Source organism: Lampris incognitus, chromosome 9, assembly GCF_029633865.1.
Source record: "Lampris incognitus isolate fLamInc1 chromosome 9, fLamInc1.hap2, whole genome shotgun sequence".
NCBI classification, from domain to species: domain Eukaryota; kingdom Metazoa; phylum Chordata; class Actinopteri; order Lampriformes; family Lampridae; genus Lampris; species Lampris incognitus.
The window spans coordinates 37,829,041-37,851,347 of record NC_079219.1 but is presented as its reverse complement, the minus strand read 5'-3'; the positions used below and the strand labels follow the sequence as shown (position 1 = coordinate 37,851,347).

Below are 22,307 nucleotides of genomic sequence, written 5' to 3'. Positions count from 1 at the left end.
CTGTTGGGGTGGATTAATAAACTGAACAATTTGGGAATTCTACTTGTCTCCAATTTGTAAGTGAAACATTACAATACTACTACTACTACTTTCGGCTGCTCCCATTAGGGGTCGCCACAGCAGATCATCCGTTTCCATTACAATATGATTGGTGTGAAATTTACAAGGTTTCCTTGATTAATCTCTTGAAACATTACAATACGTACGATTGGTGTGAAATTTACAAGGTTTCCTTGATTAATTTCTCAATATTTCTTAGGGCAAACTCTTCATTGTTCTTATTTGATGTGTTTTTAAGCATAGTATTTCAGATAGTTATACTAATATGAGGTTTTTAAATGTAGGAAAATTAATGTGGGTGTATCAAATTGTGCTGATAAAACTATTTGATTCCTATCAACTTGGATTTGAAGCATAGGCGCACAAACCGCATCAACATGCGACACTGCTCCGCTACGAATTATAACAGGCTACATCATACCATGGTCAAATCCAAATCTACATTCCATACCATACAAGCACACAGTCATGAGGGGGTAGTATTTACATACACTTTGGCTACAACATAACCCTACGTCGCTTGCATGTGTAATAGTACAACCTATAGCAATACCTAAGAAAAAAATAAAGGTGTACAAGTTATTTTTCCCCAAATAATACTTGTTTTTTTTTTTCCCCAAATCATTTCATACTAAAATATCTGTCTCAGGAATTTTAACTCTAGTTTGTATGTCTCAGAAAGGTAACTACAAACTTTGTGGGAAAATGCGGTAAGAAAATCTGTTATTCATGCTCAGTCTGTTAGAAACAAAACTATTGCACTTTATTAGGCCGTTGGCATCACAGTCAGCAGCATTTTTACTGGTACATTCTTATCTCCGAACAACATTGAACATTATCACATTGATGTACCAAAATGTCATATAAAAACAAAGTATAGAAATAGAACGTATGTGCTTCTTAGTTTACTGACATCTGAATAGTGCATCACAATGTAAAAAAATCAGCCATCACACAAACAAGAACCTGTGTGATGCAAGGGGGGGGGGTTCTTGCACATTACAGCCAAGCCAACAAGAAATTAAAATGTTTGTCGTTTCATCAATTAGTCACTCAAACAGGACTAAGAATTGTACTGTTTTCGCCTCACTCTCATGGCGCTTCTGCTCCTTAGCATGTTCCTATACTAGAAAATCCAGCATGGGATTTGTCTTCTTTTTACGTGAGGCGGTTGGGGGGCTTGGGGTATCGATGGGAGAGGTGCAGGCTGCCATGGAAGATGCTGAGCCCGATGGAGGGTTTGGGCTCTGTGGTGTCAGCACTCATTGTGGGCTCGATGATCTCCTGAAAGAAAACAAAACAAATGAGAAGGCCAGAAGTATGCCAGAACTGGGTGATATGGCCATGTGTTACATACAATATATAATAACTATGTTCATAATATAGTTCTCCAAAAAAAAAAAAGACACTGGTTTGTCAATTACAACATCACATTGACTAACCATGTATCCACATAGCATTTTTAAAACAATTACTATTGCATTACTTGTTAAATGTGATTGTAGCTAATCTTCAAACTTTACCATATGCATTGATGTGGGATCAGCATCAGGACCAAAAAATGTGACCACAACAGGAGGGTCCATTGAAGGCCTGGCACCCAACACCTCATGCATGTCTCCAAAAAACTGCCAGGCGGCAGCTGTTACTTCACCGTCATCTGTTCCAGAACACATTTTGGGTGTTTTCAGGTCTTGCAATAAACACATACACATCATTGGCAGTCACTCGGGGTCAAGTATGACTGTCCTCCCTCTGGGTCCTCAGGTGGGTGTAGAGGCCGATTCTGGAGCTGCATAATGGGAGGACGCCTGTGCATGACAGCTTTTTACATGGAGTGGCTGATGTGCCTGCAGCCACCACACGGTCCTTGGCAGGGGGTGGCCAGAGTCCACTGGCATGGAGAACCAAAACGATTGGGGACCACCCTCTTGCAGTCTTCATCCACCTTCACTGCCATAGTGACTTGGAGACATCTTCCACCAGTTCCACCGCTGAGGTCTTTGTTGGATCGCTGTTCCTCTGGAACCTCCCTCGACCTATCTGCCTTGGGTGACCCTACCAGGAGCCATCCAGATGGCACAGCTCTTGGGATCATTGGTACACGCAAGCTTCCCCACCAGGGCAAGGTGGTGATCCAGGACACACACACACACACACACACACACACAAACACACACACACACACACACACACACACACACACACACACAATGTTATAACTCAATATTACAAATGGAATTACAAATTATGCTTTAAGGCCTTTTTTACAACAGGCATTAGATAATTGTGATGAAAAAAGGTTAAAGATAACATGGTAACAACGTGAACTGTTATGCATCTCCTTAACTTAGAACCACATTGCTCTGTCATTACCTAAAATATTTTCTTTATATTTTACCACTTTTTTGAGAACTGTTGGGTGTGATTTTGTCTTCAAGGCCAAACTCTTTGACCAATGTCCTATATCATATCAAAAATTAAGAGTAATGTTACCAACAAAACAAAAAACAAGAACAAAACACAGACGTTTGTAAGAAGTCAAGCAACTGTATAACAGAAGGCTTACTCCCAGAGTGGTTTGGCAGCAGTTTTTGATTTCTGGAAACGCTGCTCATTCTCCGCTCGGACCTGAATCAGCAGTCTGTTTTACCGAGGGGTCCCTGAAATGATGAAACCATTACTGTAACATTGTTCAGATTTCAAAGAAACCAATGCTATGGCTTGAATTACTATATAGGTGACAAACCCAGATTATCCAAATAACAGGTATGTTAATTTTGTTGGACATGAGAGGACAGGCGACTCATACTGAAACGAGCCAGGAAAAATGTTCAGGAGGCATGAGACGTCAGCACACTAGTAATGACTTTTTATTATGCTTGTTAAAATGTAAATGTCTACATTGAAACAACATTAAACTAAAATAATATGAGGGTTATCATAATTTTTAAATATCTATTAGCATAGAAAATACTTAAATTTGTGGTTTTCTTTTGTTGCTTTTGCAGCGTCCGCCACCATTTTGCCGATGATTTGCAAACCGTTCTGGAGGATTTCTCATGGCACCCGGTTTGGAGTGTGCCTCTGAAAATCTCCGTTTTGAGGGCCATGTAGCCCTAACGCTTCGCCCCACGTCTCTATTCCAACAAGAATCGGGACACTCTACCCCCACGCGTGAACGCGCAAAACGGAGGGATAGAGCTAAGAGGTAGGGGCAAGGGGTGTATTAGGATTTGCCCAAGTCTGATTTGTAAATGAAGACTTGCAAAAACACATGTTCTACTCCAGTACGCTAGGTGGCGATGCATTACATCCTATTAATGTCGCTTTCACTGACCGGAAATGAACCTGAGTCATTGAAAAAAGGCGGAAGATGGAGGCGGCTGTGTTTATTCTCTCCCTTGTGGATTGCTGTGCTTTGATTTTTCTGTCGGTGTACTTCGTATCCTTTCCCTCCACACATTAAAAGAGCTTGATTGTTATGCCAATTTTACGGTGAAGTTTTCTGGAGGTTTTCTAATGAATGACTGCTAAGGGCAAGGGAACTAGCGAGCTAACCGTTTAGCCGCCTAGCTACAAGTGTGAGTGACGAGCGCCGGTAAAGAAATGTACTTTCTTTTCGGTGGAGTCACAATTTTACAGGCGCATAACCACATTCTGTGAAACTTCTTAATTTAGTCCCAGAGGTTCAACGAACTCTTTCAGCCTTGGCTGACTTTTTGGTCAGGTAAACTGCTCGCTAACTGGCAGCTACTGAGTTGTTTTGAATGAAAACTGTTGGCAATGTGACTAATAAGGTGTCAAAAACAACGTATTTTGCGTCATGCGGTGTGTTCTAAGCTTTCGGTTGTTTTTCAGCACATAATGGTTCTTGGTAATGGATTCTCCAAAGAGTTTTCCCTGATACCAAAACCTTAAGACTGGTGTGGTCTGGGCACAAGATTTTTGAGACAACACTACACCTTTGTGTCAGTGTTGAGAGAATAAGCATTTTGTTGATTTCTCTTAGTTCCATAGAGGATCTAACAAATATCAGACGTATCTTTTTATCAATAATTTGCAAGAGTTATTCGTTACCCTGGTAAAGATCTGCTAACTTAATAGCCTTGCACTACATGAAAACGTCTTGGTGGGAAAATTAAAAACCTGTAGACTCTGTGGTTTTGAAATATTTGCATGAATTTAATACCCCGTTAAATTGCATAAAGTCAATTGACAATATGACGGGAAAGCAAATGATGGCAGGAAATATAGGACTGAGAGGTGTTGACATGTAACAAATCTCATGCAGCATTTTCAAACACATGATGTTGCAGTAAGGTTGTTTCCAACATGGGATGCCTGCTAACTGGCTGATCCTCCAGGATACCCATGATGCATATGTTATTTTGGTGAAGGGTTCGATTAAACCTGATGTACACATTTGAAATGTACTGAAAATTTACTTAATCTTTTTGCTTGCTATGGAAGCAAATGTCAGCTGGGTGTTTGTGTCGGTAAAATTGTCTCTCATTGTGTGCACCTTAACTTAATGCACAGATCATCACTTTGTCTGATCTAGAATGTGACTACATAAATGCAAGAGCCTGCTGTGCCAAGCTGAACAAAGTAAGTAACACTATTCTTGGTTCATTATTCCTGCAGTAAGTATGTATTTGCAATGCTGCCAAATAATAATTTGCTAATTTTGATGACCACAGAGACCATTTTGTTATGTCTTTTTTCTATGTAAAGAGAACATGTCAAACTATTTTTTAAAAATCTGATTCAACCTCGTTTGATACAGCCTCGTTTATCTGGAAACACAAGATATGTACACTATATAGCCAAAAGTGTTTGGACACCCTTCTAATGAGTGGCTTTAACTATTTCAGTCACGTCTATTGCTGATAGATGCATAAAATCAAGCACACAGCCATGCAGTTTCTATAGACAAACTTTGGCAGCAAAATGGGTCATACTGAAGAGCTCAGTGGCTTTCAACATGGTCCTGCCAAAGGATACCACCTTTCCAACAAGTCAGTTGGTCAAATTTCTGCCCTGCTAGATCTACCCCAGTCAAATGTAAGTCTGTTATTGTGAAGTGGAAAGTCTCGGGGCAACAACAGTTCAGCCGTGAAGCGGTAGGGTACACAAGATCACAGAAAGGGACTACCAAGTGCTGAAGCACGTAGGGCATAAAAATCATCTGTCCTGTCCTCAAACTCACTACCGAGTTCCAAACTGTCTCTGGAACCAACATCAACACAAGAGAAATGGGTGTCTATGGCCGAGCAGCTGCACCCAAGCATAAGATCACTATGTACAGTGCCAAGCATCGGCTGGAGTGGTGTAAAGGACACCACTATTAGACGGTTCACTATCTGGCAGTCTGGTGGGTCTGACAATCTGGGTTTGGTGGATTACAGGAGAATGCTACCAGCCCAAATGCATACTGCCTACTTTAAAGTGTGGTGGAGGAGGAATAATGGTCTAGGGGGGCTGTTTTTCATGGTTTGTGATAGGCCCGTCAGTCCCATTGGAGGGAAACCTTAATACTACAGCATACAGCATTCTAGAGAATTGTGTGCTTCCAACTTTGTGGAAACAGTTTGGGGAAAGCCCTCTCATGTTTCAGCATGACAGTGCCCCCATTTACAAAGCAAGGTCCATAAAAACATGGTTTGCCAAGTTTGGTGTGGAAGAATTTGACTGGCTTGCACAGAGCCCTGATCTCAACCCCATCCAACACCTTTGGGATGAATTGGAATGCTGACAGTGAGCCAGGCCTTCTCCCAAACATCAGTGCCCAACCTCACTAATGCTCTTGTGGCTGAATGGGAGCGAATCCCAGCAGCCATGTTCCAAAGTGTAGTGGGAAGCCTTCCCAGAAGAGTGGAGACTGTTATAGGAGCAAAGTGGAGACAACTCCATGGTGGTCCATGGTTTTTGAATGAGATGTTCAACAAGCACATATGGGTGTGATGTTCGCGTGTCCACATACTTTTGGCCATGTAGTGTATGTCTGATTAAAGGCAAGATAAGATTAAATTGCCAAATTGTAGCAGTCTGGTGATTGTTTGGGTCACATTTATACAATACATGACACTAAGTTTTGGGTCTGTACAGTGGGTCATTCCAGAGTTGGTTGGGCAAGGGTTATCTACCGTGCTGATGTTGGTCTCCATGCACTGGTTCATCTTCCTTCTCAACCTACCGGTAGCAGCCTGGAATATGTACAGGTACATACGAGTGTGTGTGTACAAGTTACTTTTATGGTAGCTATTGTGTTTCTCATACTAGCTTTGAAGCAAAGGGTTTAACTTTGTTATACTGGGAACAAGTTGCTATTTAACACTTGCCTTTGTGCTCTGTGAGTGAAGGATATCTTCCTGTTTTGTCCTACAGGTATGTCAAGGTACCTATGGGTAACATGGGGGTGTTTGACCCTACTGAGATCCACAACCGGGGCCAGCTGAAGTCCCATATGAAGGAAGCAATGATTAAATTGGGCTTCCATCTACTGTGCTTCTTCATTTATTTATACAGGTGAAAGAGATATGCGTGTGCTCTGATCCACTCACAATCTGTAAAGTCTTCTGACAGTTATACTGCTAGCAATATTCTCTTACGTTCCTCTCTCCTCCTCCTTTTTCAGTATGATCCTGGCACTAATCAATGATTGACCTACCCAGGAGGCTTCTCAACCCAAGCTGCCAAACTCCAAACTCTTGGGTATGCTGTTTTGAACATTGTGCCCTGGCCCCATATGCATAAAACATTTCAGAGTAGTGCTGCTGAGCAGGAGAAAACAGCTGGCTATCATTCACTTGTCTCTGTGGTTCTTAAGTCATGGTATTTTCGGTTGATGGTCCTGTTCGAAATGCTTTATGCATATGAGCTCGGTGTCCAAGCCAGAGCAGCATCACACTCCACTGCTGGATCTCCAATCATCGCTGAGCCCCCTTACCCCTCTTAGATAAATGGGTGTTGGTTAATGAAATAACGCTTGATCTCAAATGCTCAGAAATGCCCGCACATTCATGCGACTGTATGAACAAATCGCACGAAATAATGTGTTTGTGTGACTGTTGTCTGCTGAAAAACTGCTGGCATTGCACTGTTCCTCTGGGCAGAATGAAAGACAATCGCACTGAGTGGATTCTATTTGACCTCGGCTAAGGCCTATTTTTGCAATTAGCCGGTCATCCCGGTTTGTAGCCAGCGTTTAGTTGCTGTCTATTAAGCATGCTTTAAATAAGTCTTTAAAATCACTACAAAAATAAATCACAAAGTTGAATCAGTTCATCTGGACAGAATGTTTGGGCGAAATGTTTTATCACTCATCTAAGTGACCTCTTCAGTCTCAACTGACTGCAGGTATCGCCACCCTTATAAACAGTACAGTGGCATAACAACTAAAACCATTGATCGGTTTAATATGCAAGTTACTGTGACCATTAACTAGAGTTACAATGGCCATGTGTACTATTCACAGAGGATTGGGGAATAGTTGCAATGGTGACAGATGTACTCACCCCCCCCCCCCCGGTTCAGGGATGGTCATTCCCTCTTAAAGAGGCCACATAGATGGCCTCTTTGACTCCCTGTTCGAACAGTGTTCCTCCCTATCAAGGAATGATGAAACGTTTCTCTCAAACGTGTTCAAATGAACTAATTCAAGTTTGTGATTTCCTTACCTGGATTATTGAGCATGCATAAATGCAAAAATACAGATTTTTGTGATCATGTATTGGCCAAGGTCTAGTGTTATGGATAAAAAGTCATTGCATATCAGCTATGGCAAGATTTGGGTTAATTCTTTAATTTTCAAGTAAAACCAAATTGGACTTTATGTAAGGATTTAAACCTATTTATTCCATTAAAGGTTCTCCTCTCAGATATTTCTGGGAATGCAAGTTGCATTATGTATTTTGAACTTTGATTCATGACACTTAAACTGAATCCAGCACTGCTAAGTCTGCTTATGTTTACAGATTTATTATTTTTTACATTAATTGCAAATTGTACCTTAAAAATCAGATACCCTGTTTGCTGAAAGCTTCGTTTTTGTGATCAGTATGGTTTCTGTCTCAGGGGAACTCATTAAAATGGGAAAAAATGTATGTACTCATTTTGATTTGGTCTTTAACAGAATTCTGACAATGCAAATAAGAAGCCACCAAGTTATTTGAATTAATGCAGAGAAGAAGAAATTTTTTTAAGAGTGGGTATTTTCAAGTCATTCTTTCCCATTTATGAACTATAGGACTCCTCATTTTCACAGTATTGCCATCTTAAACAATCATATTTTCGCAAATAAACGTTAGATGCAGTTTTTTTTCAACTAAAGCCTGAAAAGTTGCTTAATAATTAGAGGACATGAAGATATTTTGACCAATAAATTACCAAATTCGCCATAACCCATTTTCACCACACCATTCTGATCAAGTAGCTTTTCTTGTTGTATGGCTCATGATGTTAACAAGGTACTTAAAGCTCTTCTCCCGTCGACAGAAAAAATGAAGATATGCTCATCTGGAACTGTCGAAAACCAAATGCTGGGCATCCGGGAAGCATAGTGGTCTATTCCATTGCCTACCAACACAGGGCTCGCCGGTTCGAATCCCCGTGTTACCTCCAGCTTGGTCTGGCATCCCTACAGACACAATTGGCCATGTCTGCGGGTGGAAAGCTGGATGTGGGTATGTGTCCTGGTCACTGCAGTAGCGCCTCCTCTGGTCGGTCAGGGCGCCTGTTCGGGGGGAGGAGGAACTGGGGGGGAATAGCATGATCCTCCCATACGCTACGTCCCCTTGGTGAAACTCCTCACTGTCAGGTGAAAAGAAGCGGCTGGCGACTCCACATGCGTATCGGAGGAGGCATGTGGTAGTCTGCAGCCCTCCCCGGATCGGCAGAGGGGGTGGAGCAGCGACCGGGACGGCTCGGAAGAGTGGGGTAATTTGGCCGGATACAATTGGGGAGAAAAAGGGTGGGAAAAAAAATCAAATACTTATTTTAAAACCCTGAATGCTTTATTGAAACTATGCATACGTAACACGTCTCCTACACAATACATAACAGTACAATCACATATTGTAATAACATTTAAATGTAAAGTTGATTCTGGCAAACCTGGCAGCAAACAAATCTTACTTAGGCATGGAGAGGGAAACAAGAAGCACCCCCCTCCCTTTTTTTATAATAAACCTACACTACATCTGTGGTTGTTTCAGTGTTTGGTTGTGTGTCTGTACATTTATTTGCATGTAAAACTAACTGTAGGCGTGTGATCCGTGACAGAACAGATTGCGCTGGTGATTTACAAGGATGACCTTTGTGCAAACACAAGGCTGATAGAGGGGGAAGTGTGCTATCTGCCTGTCCGGTGTTGGTACACAACCTCACATAATACATGCCATAACAAATATACAGCACATATTACACAGAACATACTGGGCAAGGTTGTTCATTTGACTCTCCTACTGAAACATTTTTGTACAAGCTTTTACTCACATTAAGTGTGCCTATAAATGTGATTTGCATTCATTAGTTGTTCAGTGGAAGAATTCAAGTTATTGTGAATACCGTGAAAATGAGTGCAGCAGTACATGAAAATTTAAAATGTGGAACAATCAACAACAACAACAAAAATCCAACAAAACAGCTAAAAGACCGCCATGAGTATGTTAGGGTAGGAAAATGAAGACAAAAAATTCGGAAATTTGAAACTTAAAAAGTAGCCTAAAACACTTCACCAGTGTGGAGAAGCAAAGCCAGAGCAAAGAGGAAAACAAAGCTAAGAGAAAACCTCAAAAACTTCATGTATGTGGTGGTGAGCGGAAGTAGAAACCAAAAGGCAAGGAAACGGACAGCACGTAGAGGATAGTTTGGACTGCTCCATAGCCACCACAAGCAGGCCAGGATCAAGGAAACCACAATCAGAAGTTAATTCCAATGTAGAGGTATGGGATTAACAGGCAAGTAAAACATGTATAGATAATTCCTTTCAACTGTAGTTCTTTCTACAATAACTTTTATGCAATCTTGGTAGGCAACTACCAAATGAACATGCTCGAATAGGACATACAAGATGTGAGCCACAGCACAATAAAATGCAGTGACGTGTAGTCTATGCATGCCTATGCAATATTTCCATCAAATATATTCTCTTAAGAAACAAAAGCACACTCAAGTTTAAAAGAAGTACCATGTAAAAATTCACGAAAACAAAAGATGGGACAAACTAACGCATATCCAAGCTTCTCTTCGGTGGGTTTTTACATCCACTAAATTCTGTCAAAATTCCTCAAAGTCCAACCAAGAAAATCAACCTGAAAATTTCCAGAGGTAAAAAAAAAAAGAAAATTCTCAATCATTGCTGCATTAAAACATCTGTGTCTCAGCAACGAATACCCTCCAATAATCGCTGATATTCAATGGCTGAATCATGAGAATAAATAATTGATAATAAATAACAAAAACCTGAAAGGACGTTTAGAGGTGGTGGTCCTGGGGTTACTGTGAGGGGATAGGTCCGGATATGGGCGGAGGTGCAGAAAAAGATGTCAGATACTGTGAGCTGCATAACTAAGAGGTCCTGGAGCACAGGTTTATTTGCTGGATGGGCATTGTTTTCATCAAAATCTGACATCTTTGTATGATGTTATGGCTCTGCCAAACAGTGCATGTGGGCCAGCCTCCAGGAAGCAGTTGCCAAAACTCACATTTCCTTTGCTTCATCTGTTTAAGAGTCAAATATATCTCTTTCCCCTTGATTTCAGAAGTATGGTGGATGCTCAGCCATGGGGTCACCATCAGCTGTCCATGCTACAACATTCTGAAAGACCAGAAAGGAAATACCATCAATATTGAAATGTGTGTTCCAGGACACTTAGTATGTATTAGAGCACTACTGTTGTCAAGCAGAGTTCATGTGGGTATTAGAAAATATTATTTTGATACACTTCTCTGCAGTAAGTCATTATCCTACCGTTCAGCCCCTCGGCATCCTGGACATCCAGGAAAGGAGCAGGCCCCCACACACGGACGGTTCCGTCATCTGAGGCGCTGGCCAGCAGACCCGGCAGAACGGGGTTCCAGCTCACACAGTTGACTGTGCGGGTATGACCTGTCAGCTCTGCAATGGGCAGTTCACTGCGCCTGTGCCAGATGTAAACCTTGTGGTCTGCGAAAGTGAGAGAGAAATTATTAAATGTTATCTGCATACATTCAGGATAAAGCTAATGAAATTATTGTGATGAACTTTTTTTCTATGAAATTATTAAATGTTATCTGCATACATTTAGGATAAAGCTAATGAAATTATTGTGATGAACTTTTTCTATTAAGTGTGGGCAGTTAAATGACTACGATTAACCTGCTACCAAAAATGCAAGCTAAGGCATGTATTACACCATCAGGTTATAGGAAATATCCCATTCAGTAGTCTTGCCTTCACTCCCGCTGGCAACAAAATCTTCATTATGTCCTCCAAAGCAGGAGTGGATGGTGTAAAAGCCCTGGGTCACCCCCTGATACTTCCTTACCAGCACGCGGTCCTGTAGGTCCCACAAGTGCACTCCCTGTCAAAACACAGCAGAGCTGCACTAAGGGCAGTGTTTACCAAGTGGGAAAAATTCATGCACTGGCAGTAAGCCGATCCAAGATGCCACATTTTGCAGAAAGTCAGTCAACTGCAACTTTATCGAATAACCTTACACTATAAGATGCTCACCTGAGTTGCAACATTCAACAGAGCTAATCTTCCATTCTTTGAAACAGTGAAAGACATGATGGGATGGTCCTCCTGGACTCTGTAATGAAACAAAATAGTGTCAGAAACTTGCACAAGCATAGCCTGAGAGTGAAGATCCATATGAAGAGGGTTATCAGTATGGTTACTCAAAGTGGCGGGCTCTGCTCACATGTTTCTATCCGTCAGGTCCTCAAAGTTGTAACCACGGATGCGTTGGTGTGTGTCTGATGCAAGTACAGTACGCCCGTCACTCAAGCACCAGAGGCACTGGACCCGTACTCCCTCCCATGAGTCAAGGAGGTTTCCATCCAAGTCCTGGCAAGTAGGGGAAAAATAATCAGCCGAAATCCTTTGCTGAATTACAGAATACACTTTATTTGTCATTTGTACATACATACAATGAAATTCACTCTCTGCGTTTAACCCATCCTAGCTGTGTAGCTAGGAGCAGTGGGCAGCCGCCGTGCAGCGCCCGGGAATTAAACACATCAAGTTGTTTCTATTGGAGATCTACAAATATTACCACAGTGCATGGGAATAAAGCCAGATCATTATAAAAGGTGTTTGGCTTATGGACTGACAGACTTGTGTGTCAGGGCACAGTGTAATCTGGCCTCTGTGCTGTGAAAAATACTCACACACTGGTAGAACTGGCCTCTCTGGCCACCTGTGACGAAACGCTTGCCATCTGGATTCCAGGCTACACTTGTTAGGCTATCCTCGTGGGACTGACTCATCTTTGTTCGCAGTTCTCCTGTCTGAAGAGTGGGGACAGAGGACACATAAATGAAGCACTGCTCATGAGATATACCCTTGCAGAAGGAATCAGAATGGTCCAGAGTCAGGAACTAGGCTACTAATGTCTAATGTGGCTCTGAGGTTACCTGTACATTCCAAAGCCACAGTTCAGAGCAGTCATCAGGACCACAGGCAATCAGATATGCATCATCAGGACTCCATGCCAAGTATGAGACGCCATACGCATGACCCTCCAGAGTCTTCATCAGTTTTAACTGGTGGGTTTCCTGTGAGCCATCCACAAAATACTGTCTTATTTCCTTTACAATAAATCTAAACATTCCCACACCCTTACAGCTACTGTTTCATTTTGGTACTTTAACACATAATTCACGGTTAAAATAAGTTGACGATTACCATGTCAACGTGCCACACAATGACTGTGGTGTCTTTAGATCCTGTGGCCAGTTTGGTGCCATCATTGGAGAACTTACAGAACCACACTTCGTTGCAGTGCTCAGTAAGGATCTGCTGGGTATAGCAGGGAAATTGTTTCCTGAAGAAAAAAAAATCAAACATAAGACAGGGGCCCATTTCGCAGGTTTCTGCTTGGTTGTAAGGCAGAACAACTAAGATAGCTTGTTGACTGTAGTGTCAAAGTGAAAACGGATATTTCAGAAAAGTAGGATCAGTTGACTAAAAAAAAGCAACGATGTTTCAGTAAAGGATGCAGGATGATAGAAGTATGCTGACAGTGTATAACCTTATATGGATGGATAATGAGGAGGATAAGATACCGACAACCAGTTTAGACTAGTGGGAGGCCAGAGGAAGCCAAAAAATGACAGAGAATGCTGAGAGAATGAGTAATACAAGAAATGAGCAATAATTACCGGCTGCAAGTGTGGTCCAGCAACAGAGACACAGAGTCAAGACCGCTGTCCAACTTGGTGTTGTGGTAGAGACAGCGCTCTCTCTGCAGCTCTACTGCCTGCCTGAGGAGGGTCTGCAGCCTGCGAGGTGGCAACATCACCGACGGGGGAAGGTATGCTGGATGCACAGAAGTAAAGCACAGAGTGTAAAGGAGAGGCATTATTTAAGATATTCCTATAAGAAGATTACCCATTGTTTCATGCCTGTGACCTATAAATGGCCAATAACTGAGTGTCATCAAAACTGGGTGTCAACGAATGTGCTCACTCTGTAACTTGTCCAAGAGCTTTGTGCGGGACGCAGTGCCTTTGCCTTCCCATTCAGCTTTAGCTCGCAGGTCCTCTGCGTGGCTGCACATGAGGTACCTTCCACAGAGATGACATCGACTTTAGTCAAGGACACTAAGGCATCACCTTTATTCAGAAACTTTCCTTAGGTGAAAGAGAGGCTGTTTACGATGAACCAGGATATATTCTTTCATATCTGTGTGGGACAGTAGTGGAAATTTGTCTTTCTATGAAATGAGAATTCTTCTTACAGCATGCCCCAAAATCTAGTCCAAAGAGGTGCTTTAATTGGTAAACATACCCGCTCAGGATGTGGATGCGGTCAGTGTTGTACTTGAGAGGGGTAAGCTCAGCCCGAAGGACTTGCAGTGCCTCCAGAACCTTGCCGTCCTCCAGATACTCAAGATACTTCTGCTGGAGTAACAGGAACTTCATACGCTACACAAAACATGGAGAAGCAAACAGCCAAACACAAAGGATGAGCATGACAAAGAGAGCATAGGATCCATCACACGGTTTGCTAGTTATGTGACCCCATTATATGACAGCAAGCTTGATAACTTTAAAAAAAAAATCCACTGAAAAAGATAAATATACACCAAATTGTACATGAGACGAGAGATATGAGATTACTGGCTTTGCGCTTACCACAATAGCACCTGGAGAATGCATCAATGCCTTCAGCTCATTCAGGTCACTCTCAGCCTAAGTGAAGAGATACCAATACCATATCAATACCTATATTGATTGAAGAGAATTAATACCATAAATGAAAGGGTGTTACACTGCTGATAAGCCCAGACAAAGACGGACTGGGATTTCAACCAACAGTAAAACATATGACAACTTAATCTGTTATTGTGAAATAAAACTCACATGGGCACAGTTCCTCTTTAATAAGGCCAAATCAAAGTCCCAAACTTGGGTGACATGTATACATCCTAGGTTTAATGAGAAGTGTTTAGATAAATGGGTTAAACCTTGTCCCACTCTCCTTCCATTACGTGATTTCGGAACTTTGTTGCCGAAGGATGCTCCAATCTACAACCAGACTCCTGCATCAGCATGTCCACCGTCTGACTGGTGGGAAAGAATGATCAAATAACAATCATTTTAACATGTCATTTAAAAACTTGTGAGCACACGATTAATTTGTAATGATCTGACTGGACATGGACCTCATGGGGCACAAAACCTGCAACTGAAAAACAGATAAAACCCTGTGCATGAAACCTGTGAAACGAGCTTTGCCAAAGATTGGATCTGCAAACTGATCTGCAATTATTAGCAGATGAGGTTTAAAACAAACCCTTATTAACCAGAAAACAATAATCAGTAAAGGAGTAAAAGGTACATCCAGGGTCAGAATCCCAATGGTGTGGCATGATCTGTAATGTTGCTTCGCTTTTTTTTTTACAGTAAGGGGGGATGACTCATGTCAGAGGTGTTAATGGAATGACTATTCCAGTTGCGCTTAATGGGGGCGGGGGTGTCAGGGATGTGGTTCAAATGAATAATCTAATTCCTCACTGAAAAGCTTTACCTTGCAGTTGACATAATAGCCATGTCGGCCACTTACTTCAGTCCTAGATCGTGTAGATGCTGCCCTATCAATCTAATGACATCCTCCTCGGACTGAGAGAGACGCTTCTTCTTTTTCACGGTGGACGTGACCTCGGACGGCGGACTGTTGTTGGACGCAGCCTGGGTCGACGCGGCGTTGTTGTTGTTGTTGCTGCTGACAGAGTTTCCATTGTTTGTGACTGACAGTCCGTTGGAGTGAGCTCCCCCAACGGAGGACGGCTCGCCGTTTTGCGCACCGTTTCGGCAAGACAGCTCCGAGTCTCGGTCATGTCCTGCCCCGTTGGCCTGCATGTTACGAAGCGTTTGACAACGGGTGACAGTTGGGGGGATTTAAAGCAGTGACAAGGTGTAACGGGAGAATATGGTGATGTAACCCAACACCCCCCCACCCCCACCCCCACCCCCCGGTACGACCGCAGACAGGCCCACTGACCCAATTGCAGCCCCGAGCTCCCCTGCTGGTTCCGCGACCGTATCTCGGTGTTTTCGTCCGCGGTGGCGGCGACGTCCCACCAGCTTCCGAATCCGAGGACGAAGAAGCGGAAGCGACAGTCACTTTGCTCGCCACATTTTATTGTGATGCTTCGACGATTCTGATGGGACCGATGCTGTCGAGCGTCTCGGCCGCGCATAAGTTGTCGGACAGATCTTGTCGTGCCGCTTAGCGTCTCTTGTTATTGTTGCTCACAAACAGCAGCAGCCCTGTTATGGTGAAGCGTGGTACGTCAGCGGAAATTCCTTCACGTCCATGTGTCCGGGTGGCTGCGTGGGCTGTAGTCGTTTCATACACAAGGAAGCTCGGTGGAATTTACAGTAAAGAGATATAGAAAAGACACACATATAGAAAATATTCCGCATAAATAAAATAACATTTCAGCCACCCATACGACGCGCACACAAATACACAAAATGCTGTTTTCGAAAACCCCTGTTCGAGTCCTACTACAGCACTCACACATGGACTACAACAGACGTACACGAAGGCACGCACGCACACACACACACACACACACACACACACACACACACACACACACACACACACGCTACCAAAAGCCTGAAACAAATGCAATGTTTTAAGACGGTTTCTAAAAGAACATACAGTTGCAGTAGATCTCAGGTCATCAGGAAGTTTGGAGCTATACCATTTAGGGCATTGTAAACAAGCAGTAATACTTTGAAATCAGTTGACCTTTCGCAAAGTCCCGCCCCCCTTAGTTACTGTTGCTATGCCCGTCAAGCATTTCAGAACTATACAGGAAGTAGCCGGAAAACACCAAAACATGAAGGAAGAAATCAGCGCATTGTGTGGGTAAAAGTAACAGTAATAATACGTTAGCTGTATTAGCTATCAATAATAGCTAGTAGCAAGCTTAGCTTGGAGCAGACAGGTATTTTTGTTGATTTTGGATGGATTAAGCTGGCCATGGGGTCTGCTATACTGCCAAATCTATTGCTGACATTGCGCTTCTTGCGTTCTGGGTTTCGGGAAGGGAAAGAAAATGACACCCCCTCCAAACTTTTCAGATATCTAGTATCCGATTTGCAGATCCCATAGGCACACCGTTTCAGCATTTTGTTGTGTGTTTGAAAGCTTGACGGACCGTTGCTAAGGTAGGATTGGACAAGCACCATTCTGGGGCGGTACTTTGCGAAAGGTCAATTGTGTGCTGTACTGGGGCCAGCGAAGTGTTTTCAGGACAAGTGTAATGTGTTGTATTTTCCTAGTCCCTGTTAGCATTTTGGCTGCAGCATTCTGAATTGACGAAAGATGAAACACTCTCTTGGGCTACTCACGTTAATAATATTCTAACAAAAAATGAGAACAAATATTTCAATCATTAGAAGGAATGCCTACTTTCTAACTCACACAACTACTAAGCAACCCAGAGAGCAACATTGCTGTGGCCCGGACCCGTCCCATACTGATACTTCCATCCAGCCCACATACCGCATGGAATGATGGCACTTGGGCGGTCCGCTCCTGTTTGCCAGATCTGTGCCAGAACCAAGACATAGCAATGCCACATGTGCCACATATTTGCCAAAGGTGGCCCATATTTGTTTTGTGGTATTTGGGACATATTCACCATTCACCACACGGGACTCTTCAGGGTCACATCCAGATTACATGTTGCCGAGAGCACCACATCTTTGCCAAAAAAGGCCCATATTTGATTTGGCATATTTGGGCCATATTTGCTATTATACATGTGGGGCACTTCAGGCTCACATCCATTTTGTCAGGGCCAGAAGTAGGCAATCAGATGTGGGCCACTTCATTGCCTGAAGTGGCCCACATCCAGACGCTATCTGGGATGTCATACAATCCCTAGTCTTGTCAAATCTTGACTACTGCCCAGCGATCTGGTCAAATGCATCTAAACAAGAGGTAAACAAAATTCAGCTTACCAAAAATAGAGCTGCGAGACTCACTCTGCATTGCTCAATTAGAAACTGTTGAAAGAATGCATAAATAATTGTCATGGATGAGAGTCAGTGAGAGACTAGCCTGTAGCCCAATTCTATTTATGAAAAACATTTATATGCTATGTAAGCCTGCTTGCCTCTCCTCTCACTTGTTGCTTACTAGTGATGGTCATGACTATTGTTGAGGTACACCTTCGTGGTCCTCATCCCCGAGTCCGTTTGATGTGAAGAAAACAGCCACCACATTTTAGGAGATTAAAATGGTTTTATTGAATACAGATCTGGAGACACACTCTGCCAATCCGTCATGTGTGTCTGACTTCCTTTGTGTGTGAGCTTCTTTATATGCTAAACCTCCCTTGTTCATTCATCACACATGGCCTTGATTTTCCTGTCCAATATGTTTGGTCAATGCACCCTTCCATGGTTAAGCTTTAGGGAGTGCTCATCCTGTTTGGACCTGCAGCTCTTAGCCGGGGGCCCTCCTTGCACCAGACATGGTATCTCTCCCAAGGCCCCAGGGGAGGGCAACCCCATCCCCTACCCACATTCAGTGCGAGGCATGCAATATATTTCATCTACATGAATGTGTCTTCTTCACCCTCTGTTCTGGTTACATACATTGGTTTCATACAGAGTAATACAAATACACTCGGTTTATATTTAATATCACTTAACAATTCCCCCTTTTGATCTCCTCTAAGGAGATCACTAACTACGTTTAATATCTTCATCTAGGTCCCTTTCCACAGGTGTCGGTACCAGAAGGGGCATCATTGGAGGTGGAAAGTCCCCCTCTCGACATTCAATTGCTGTAACTATTAGTCGGTTAATGAGAGATCTAAAGCATGGTATGAAACAACAGCCACAGGTAACCAAAATTCCCATAAAAACGGCTAGGGATACAAATAATGACATGATCAGTCCCTTCCATTTTTCAAAGAAGTGAGTCATCCATTTTTCAAAAGGATTGCTAATACCCGAATGATTGTGCATAGTTTTTGAAAGGGTACGTAGACCCTCTAGGGCCCTGGTCACTGAACCGTCGGGGGCCGTGTTATTGGGGATAACGGTGCACCACTGATCTCCGAACATTGAGCATATGCCCCCTTTTTCAGCCAGCGACATATCTAAAGCCATTCTATTTTGTATAGTCATCAAAGAAGTGGCCTCCAATTGTTCCGACAACCCAGCCACAGCATCTCGTGTCAAGTTGGCCAGGCGGAGTATATTGTAATGTATGTAATTGATCCGGTCAACGTTTTTATTAGGAGAGACGGGAAAGAGGGCACTGATGATGGGCATACTCTCAAATCCGGCAGCGACTTGGTCAGCTAGCTTATATTCATCCGGCACTCCTCGAGGGACGCCTATTGCGTCAACATACGTGGGGCCCCCTTGTGATTAGTCAAAACTATGGGCCGTTGCTTGCCTCCGTCGCCTCCCCCACCGTCCCCTCTGCTGCCTCGGCCCAATCAGGGTCACAGGTAGAGAGAGAGACGGGCAAGGGCGCATTGTCCAACCCAATCGGCTGGGAGTCGGGCCTAAGCACGGTGCCTCCACAATACCAAAACAAATCGGCCCGGTGATAGTGCATGTTGGTGACGTTGGTCCATCCCGTCATATTAATTGGTGTTTACACCAGTCTGTCGGGATCTCGCCGACATTAGTGCCGGAGTCATTGTGATTTAGAAAACGGGTGAAGTTACTTTTTACCAGGACGAAGGCGGGTGATCTGACATCCTGATTGCCTTTCGCCTGGACCAACGGGTACACACGGTTCAGGCTAGAACAATTTTCAGGGGCTGCATTCATCATTATGGCAATCAGACAATAGAAACCAATGGCATCATGGATATAAGTTGGCGCGGGAACCACAATCAGCACAAGACGGGCCGAAGAGCAGGCCACGCAACCCTCCATCCCTCTCTCTGCTGCTGTTGCGGCCAGCCATTCCAACCACATATTTTTACCCGCGTACCCTGTGGCGTAGTAGACTATGTCGGACGGATCTATCTTTTCGGGGTCGACCCTTTTTACTACATCATATTGGTCTGGCCCCGCCCCTTCACCTGTGACGTTGGCGTGCTGGCTTTCCTGGGGAGCGACCTATGTGACACGGAAAAAACTCTGTGTGTCCAACCCTGCTTGGTCTAGGCCTATGGTATACAGGGTGTCATTGACTCCTTTACACGGACACATTTTTAATAGGCCAGGCCCTTCGTTATACCCTGAAGTGGCAGTGTGTCCCGCCAATCCAAACTCGTTCCCTTTCTGTCGGTCAACTGTTTTTTCTATCGAGATCATAATGGTCTTACCATCTCCTCCTAATTGAACTTTCATATATTTGCCGTAATCTTCTTTGCGGTGACTCCCTATGTCCCCTGTGTACGCGTCTACATAAGATCATTTATAACAGCTGGGCCACAACACCTTCCGGCATATGTAGACTGGCTGTTTTTTCCAATAATCTTCCTGACCTTCTGGACATGGGAACAGGTCACAAAGCCTTACCTGATATGTGGCGTGGCAGTGGTGCCTACTGGATGGGTCCAATTAACCCACGAGTTGTACCACCCCCTTCTCCCGCCTGGGCGCTGACTGCATCTGAACTCTTCCCCCCTTTTCACTTCATCTCTTTTGGCTCTTAGAAGGGACTGATCCAGGGCCCACTACCCTAAACAAAGGCATACCATCATAGTCATTATCCCCATTATAACCCTTGTTCCCCTTGTCTTCATGACTGTCATTCGTAGTTATATCTGTTAATACGTTGGTCTGTCTAGTCGTCCGCCCCTCGGTTCTCCGTCTACGTCTACTTCTGGCCGGGAATTGTGATCGTCCGGCGAGTTCATCTATGACCTAGGGGAGAGGTTACCAGCACTTTCACCCTGACTTCTGCTAACAGTGTCGGCTTCGGGGAGGGTCGGTGAACCTTCGAGTCCACCCGAAGAGGTGGACGCTTCTTGTAGATCGTCCTGTATGTCTTGCAGGTGTAGCATGTGTCCTAATCAGGTTTATGTGCATGGCGTTCCTGCTCCAAGGCCGTCCTAATGAGGTGGGTGCACATAGTGTTTCTACTCCAAGGCCGTCTCTATCAGGCCGGCGTACAATGTTCCTATTCTCAGGCCCAGCTCCTTTAGTCCCCCTGTTGAGGTGATTTATCACCTCACATAATGTTTTAAGTGTGGTGCGTGGGTATCTATATCAGTATTCGGTCATTGGTTCCACCCCAGGGTGGGATGTCCCCCAGGCATCCTTGCAAGGCACCGCTGTGGCTTCCTCAATGACCTGCGAGGCCTATGTGTAGCGTGTGGGTACATAGGTGTGAAATACAAGCAGCAAGCGTTTCTTCATTGCACACAGCAGAGATGTATATAAGTAAACAAAGTGTAGTTAATTGAGGGAGGCTAGGCCGTTTCTACAAGCATAGAGACATAAACGCAGAATGCATGCTTTATGGATCCTCTTTCAGACAGGGCTGTCCAGTGGGCTGTCTGGGTCATCCGAATCCAACTCGCTGAGGTCCGGTCCCTCTAGGCCCCCTTCGTCTCGTGGGGGACGGTCCATACCGAACATCCCAGAATGGTAACTGTTGAGAGAGTGGTTATCTTCACTAAAAGACCCTATCTCACCTTTTAACAGGCTCTCTCCGTCTGGGTTGAGAGGCCTGAGCAATTCTACTTCTGTCATCTGGTAGGGCAGGGGGAGGGATGTTATACTAGATTTCATGTGTTTGTCCATGCATCGAATGCATAAGGCCTTGTACATAGGTATACAGAAACAAACTTCAATAATCCACACTAATATTATGACCAATATGGGTCCGGCCAGAGAGGACAGCCAATTTTCCCACTTGCCGAACCATTTTGACATCCAGTTCCCAAATGGGTCATTTACTCCCGAATGTTCCTGGAGCTCGTCTGAGAGCATCTTTAGACCTGTCAATGCCCTGGTAAGTGTGCCATCAGGCACTGTGTTATTTGGGATAAAAGTACAACACTGAGAGCCGAACATTGCACACACACCTCCCGAATGTCGGGTGCCGCCCCGTCATTCCACAGAGGTATATGTCATAACCCCTCCATGCCTGGGGATTCCCCCCACAGTTAATTACATCGCATAGGTCGAATTGGAAAGTGTAGCTTTTCCCTGTAGTATACTTTAGTTCTATTCCCCCGTAAATTGATAAACATTTGTCCCTTAGAGCTGTGTTGACTGCTAGTTAGTTATGTGGTGGTGTAATTGGGTCAGGTTGGTATTGTTAGCGATATCAGTTAGTGGGGTTCCAGGTCTCTTAATATGAATTGACTTTAGGTTAGATCGTTCTCGTAAGGCCTGAGCCATTTTCCACCACAACAGTGGTCCTGCTATCATCAGTGAGAGACACCATAGGGTGATCAGTCCTTGGAGTCTGTCACATTCGAGTAGCCTAAATGGATTTCCTGTCTCATGTTTAGGTCTCGTCGGGGTTGTCATAGTCACTGTCGATGTCCTTCAGGTTTTTTCTAATGTCAGTCAGTGTCCGCTCGGTC

At 43.8% G+C, this 22,307-nt stretch overlaps 2 protein-coding genes across 2 annotated transcripts; one reads left to right on the top strand and one right to left on the bottom strand.

The window, feature by feature from the left end:
- Positions 1-3,436: 3,436 nt before the first annotated feature.
- On the top strand, positions 3,437-8,631 carry cnih4 (cornichon family AMPA receptor auxiliary protein 4). Its single transcript, XM_056285624.1, has 6 exons — positions 3,437-3,505; positions 4,603-4,671; positions 6,172-6,284; positions 6,451-6,591; positions 6,701-6,777; positions 8,560-8,631. The coding sequence occupies exons 1-5, from the start codon at positions 3,437-3,439 to the stop codon at positions 6,726-6,728; spliced, it is 420 nt and encodes a 139-aa protein (XP_056141599.1). The 3' UTR covers positions 6,729-6,777; positions 8,560-8,631.
- A 2,122-nt stretch (positions 8,632-10,753) lies between these two features.
- On the bottom strand, positions 10,754-15,691 carry wdr26a (WD repeat domain 26a). The gene is made up of 14 exons (XM_056285623.1): positions 15,338-15,691; positions 14,739-14,838; positions 14,407-14,463; positions 14,060-14,196; positions 13,739-13,836; positions 13,432-13,588; positions 12,956-13,094; positions 12,685-12,825; positions 12,439-12,558; positions 11,970-12,115; positions 11,780-11,858; positions 11,498-11,627; positions 11,036-11,230; positions 10,754-10,882 (listed from the first exon to the last, which is right to left on the bottom strand). The coding sequence occupies exons 1-14, from the start codon at positions 15,631-15,633 to the stop codon at positions 10,860-10,862; spliced, it is 1,818 nt and encodes a 605-aa protein (XP_056141598.1). The 5' UTR covers positions 15,634-15,691; the 3' UTR covers positions 10,754-10,859.
- Between the last annotated feature and the right edge of the window lie 6,616 nt (positions 15,692-22,307).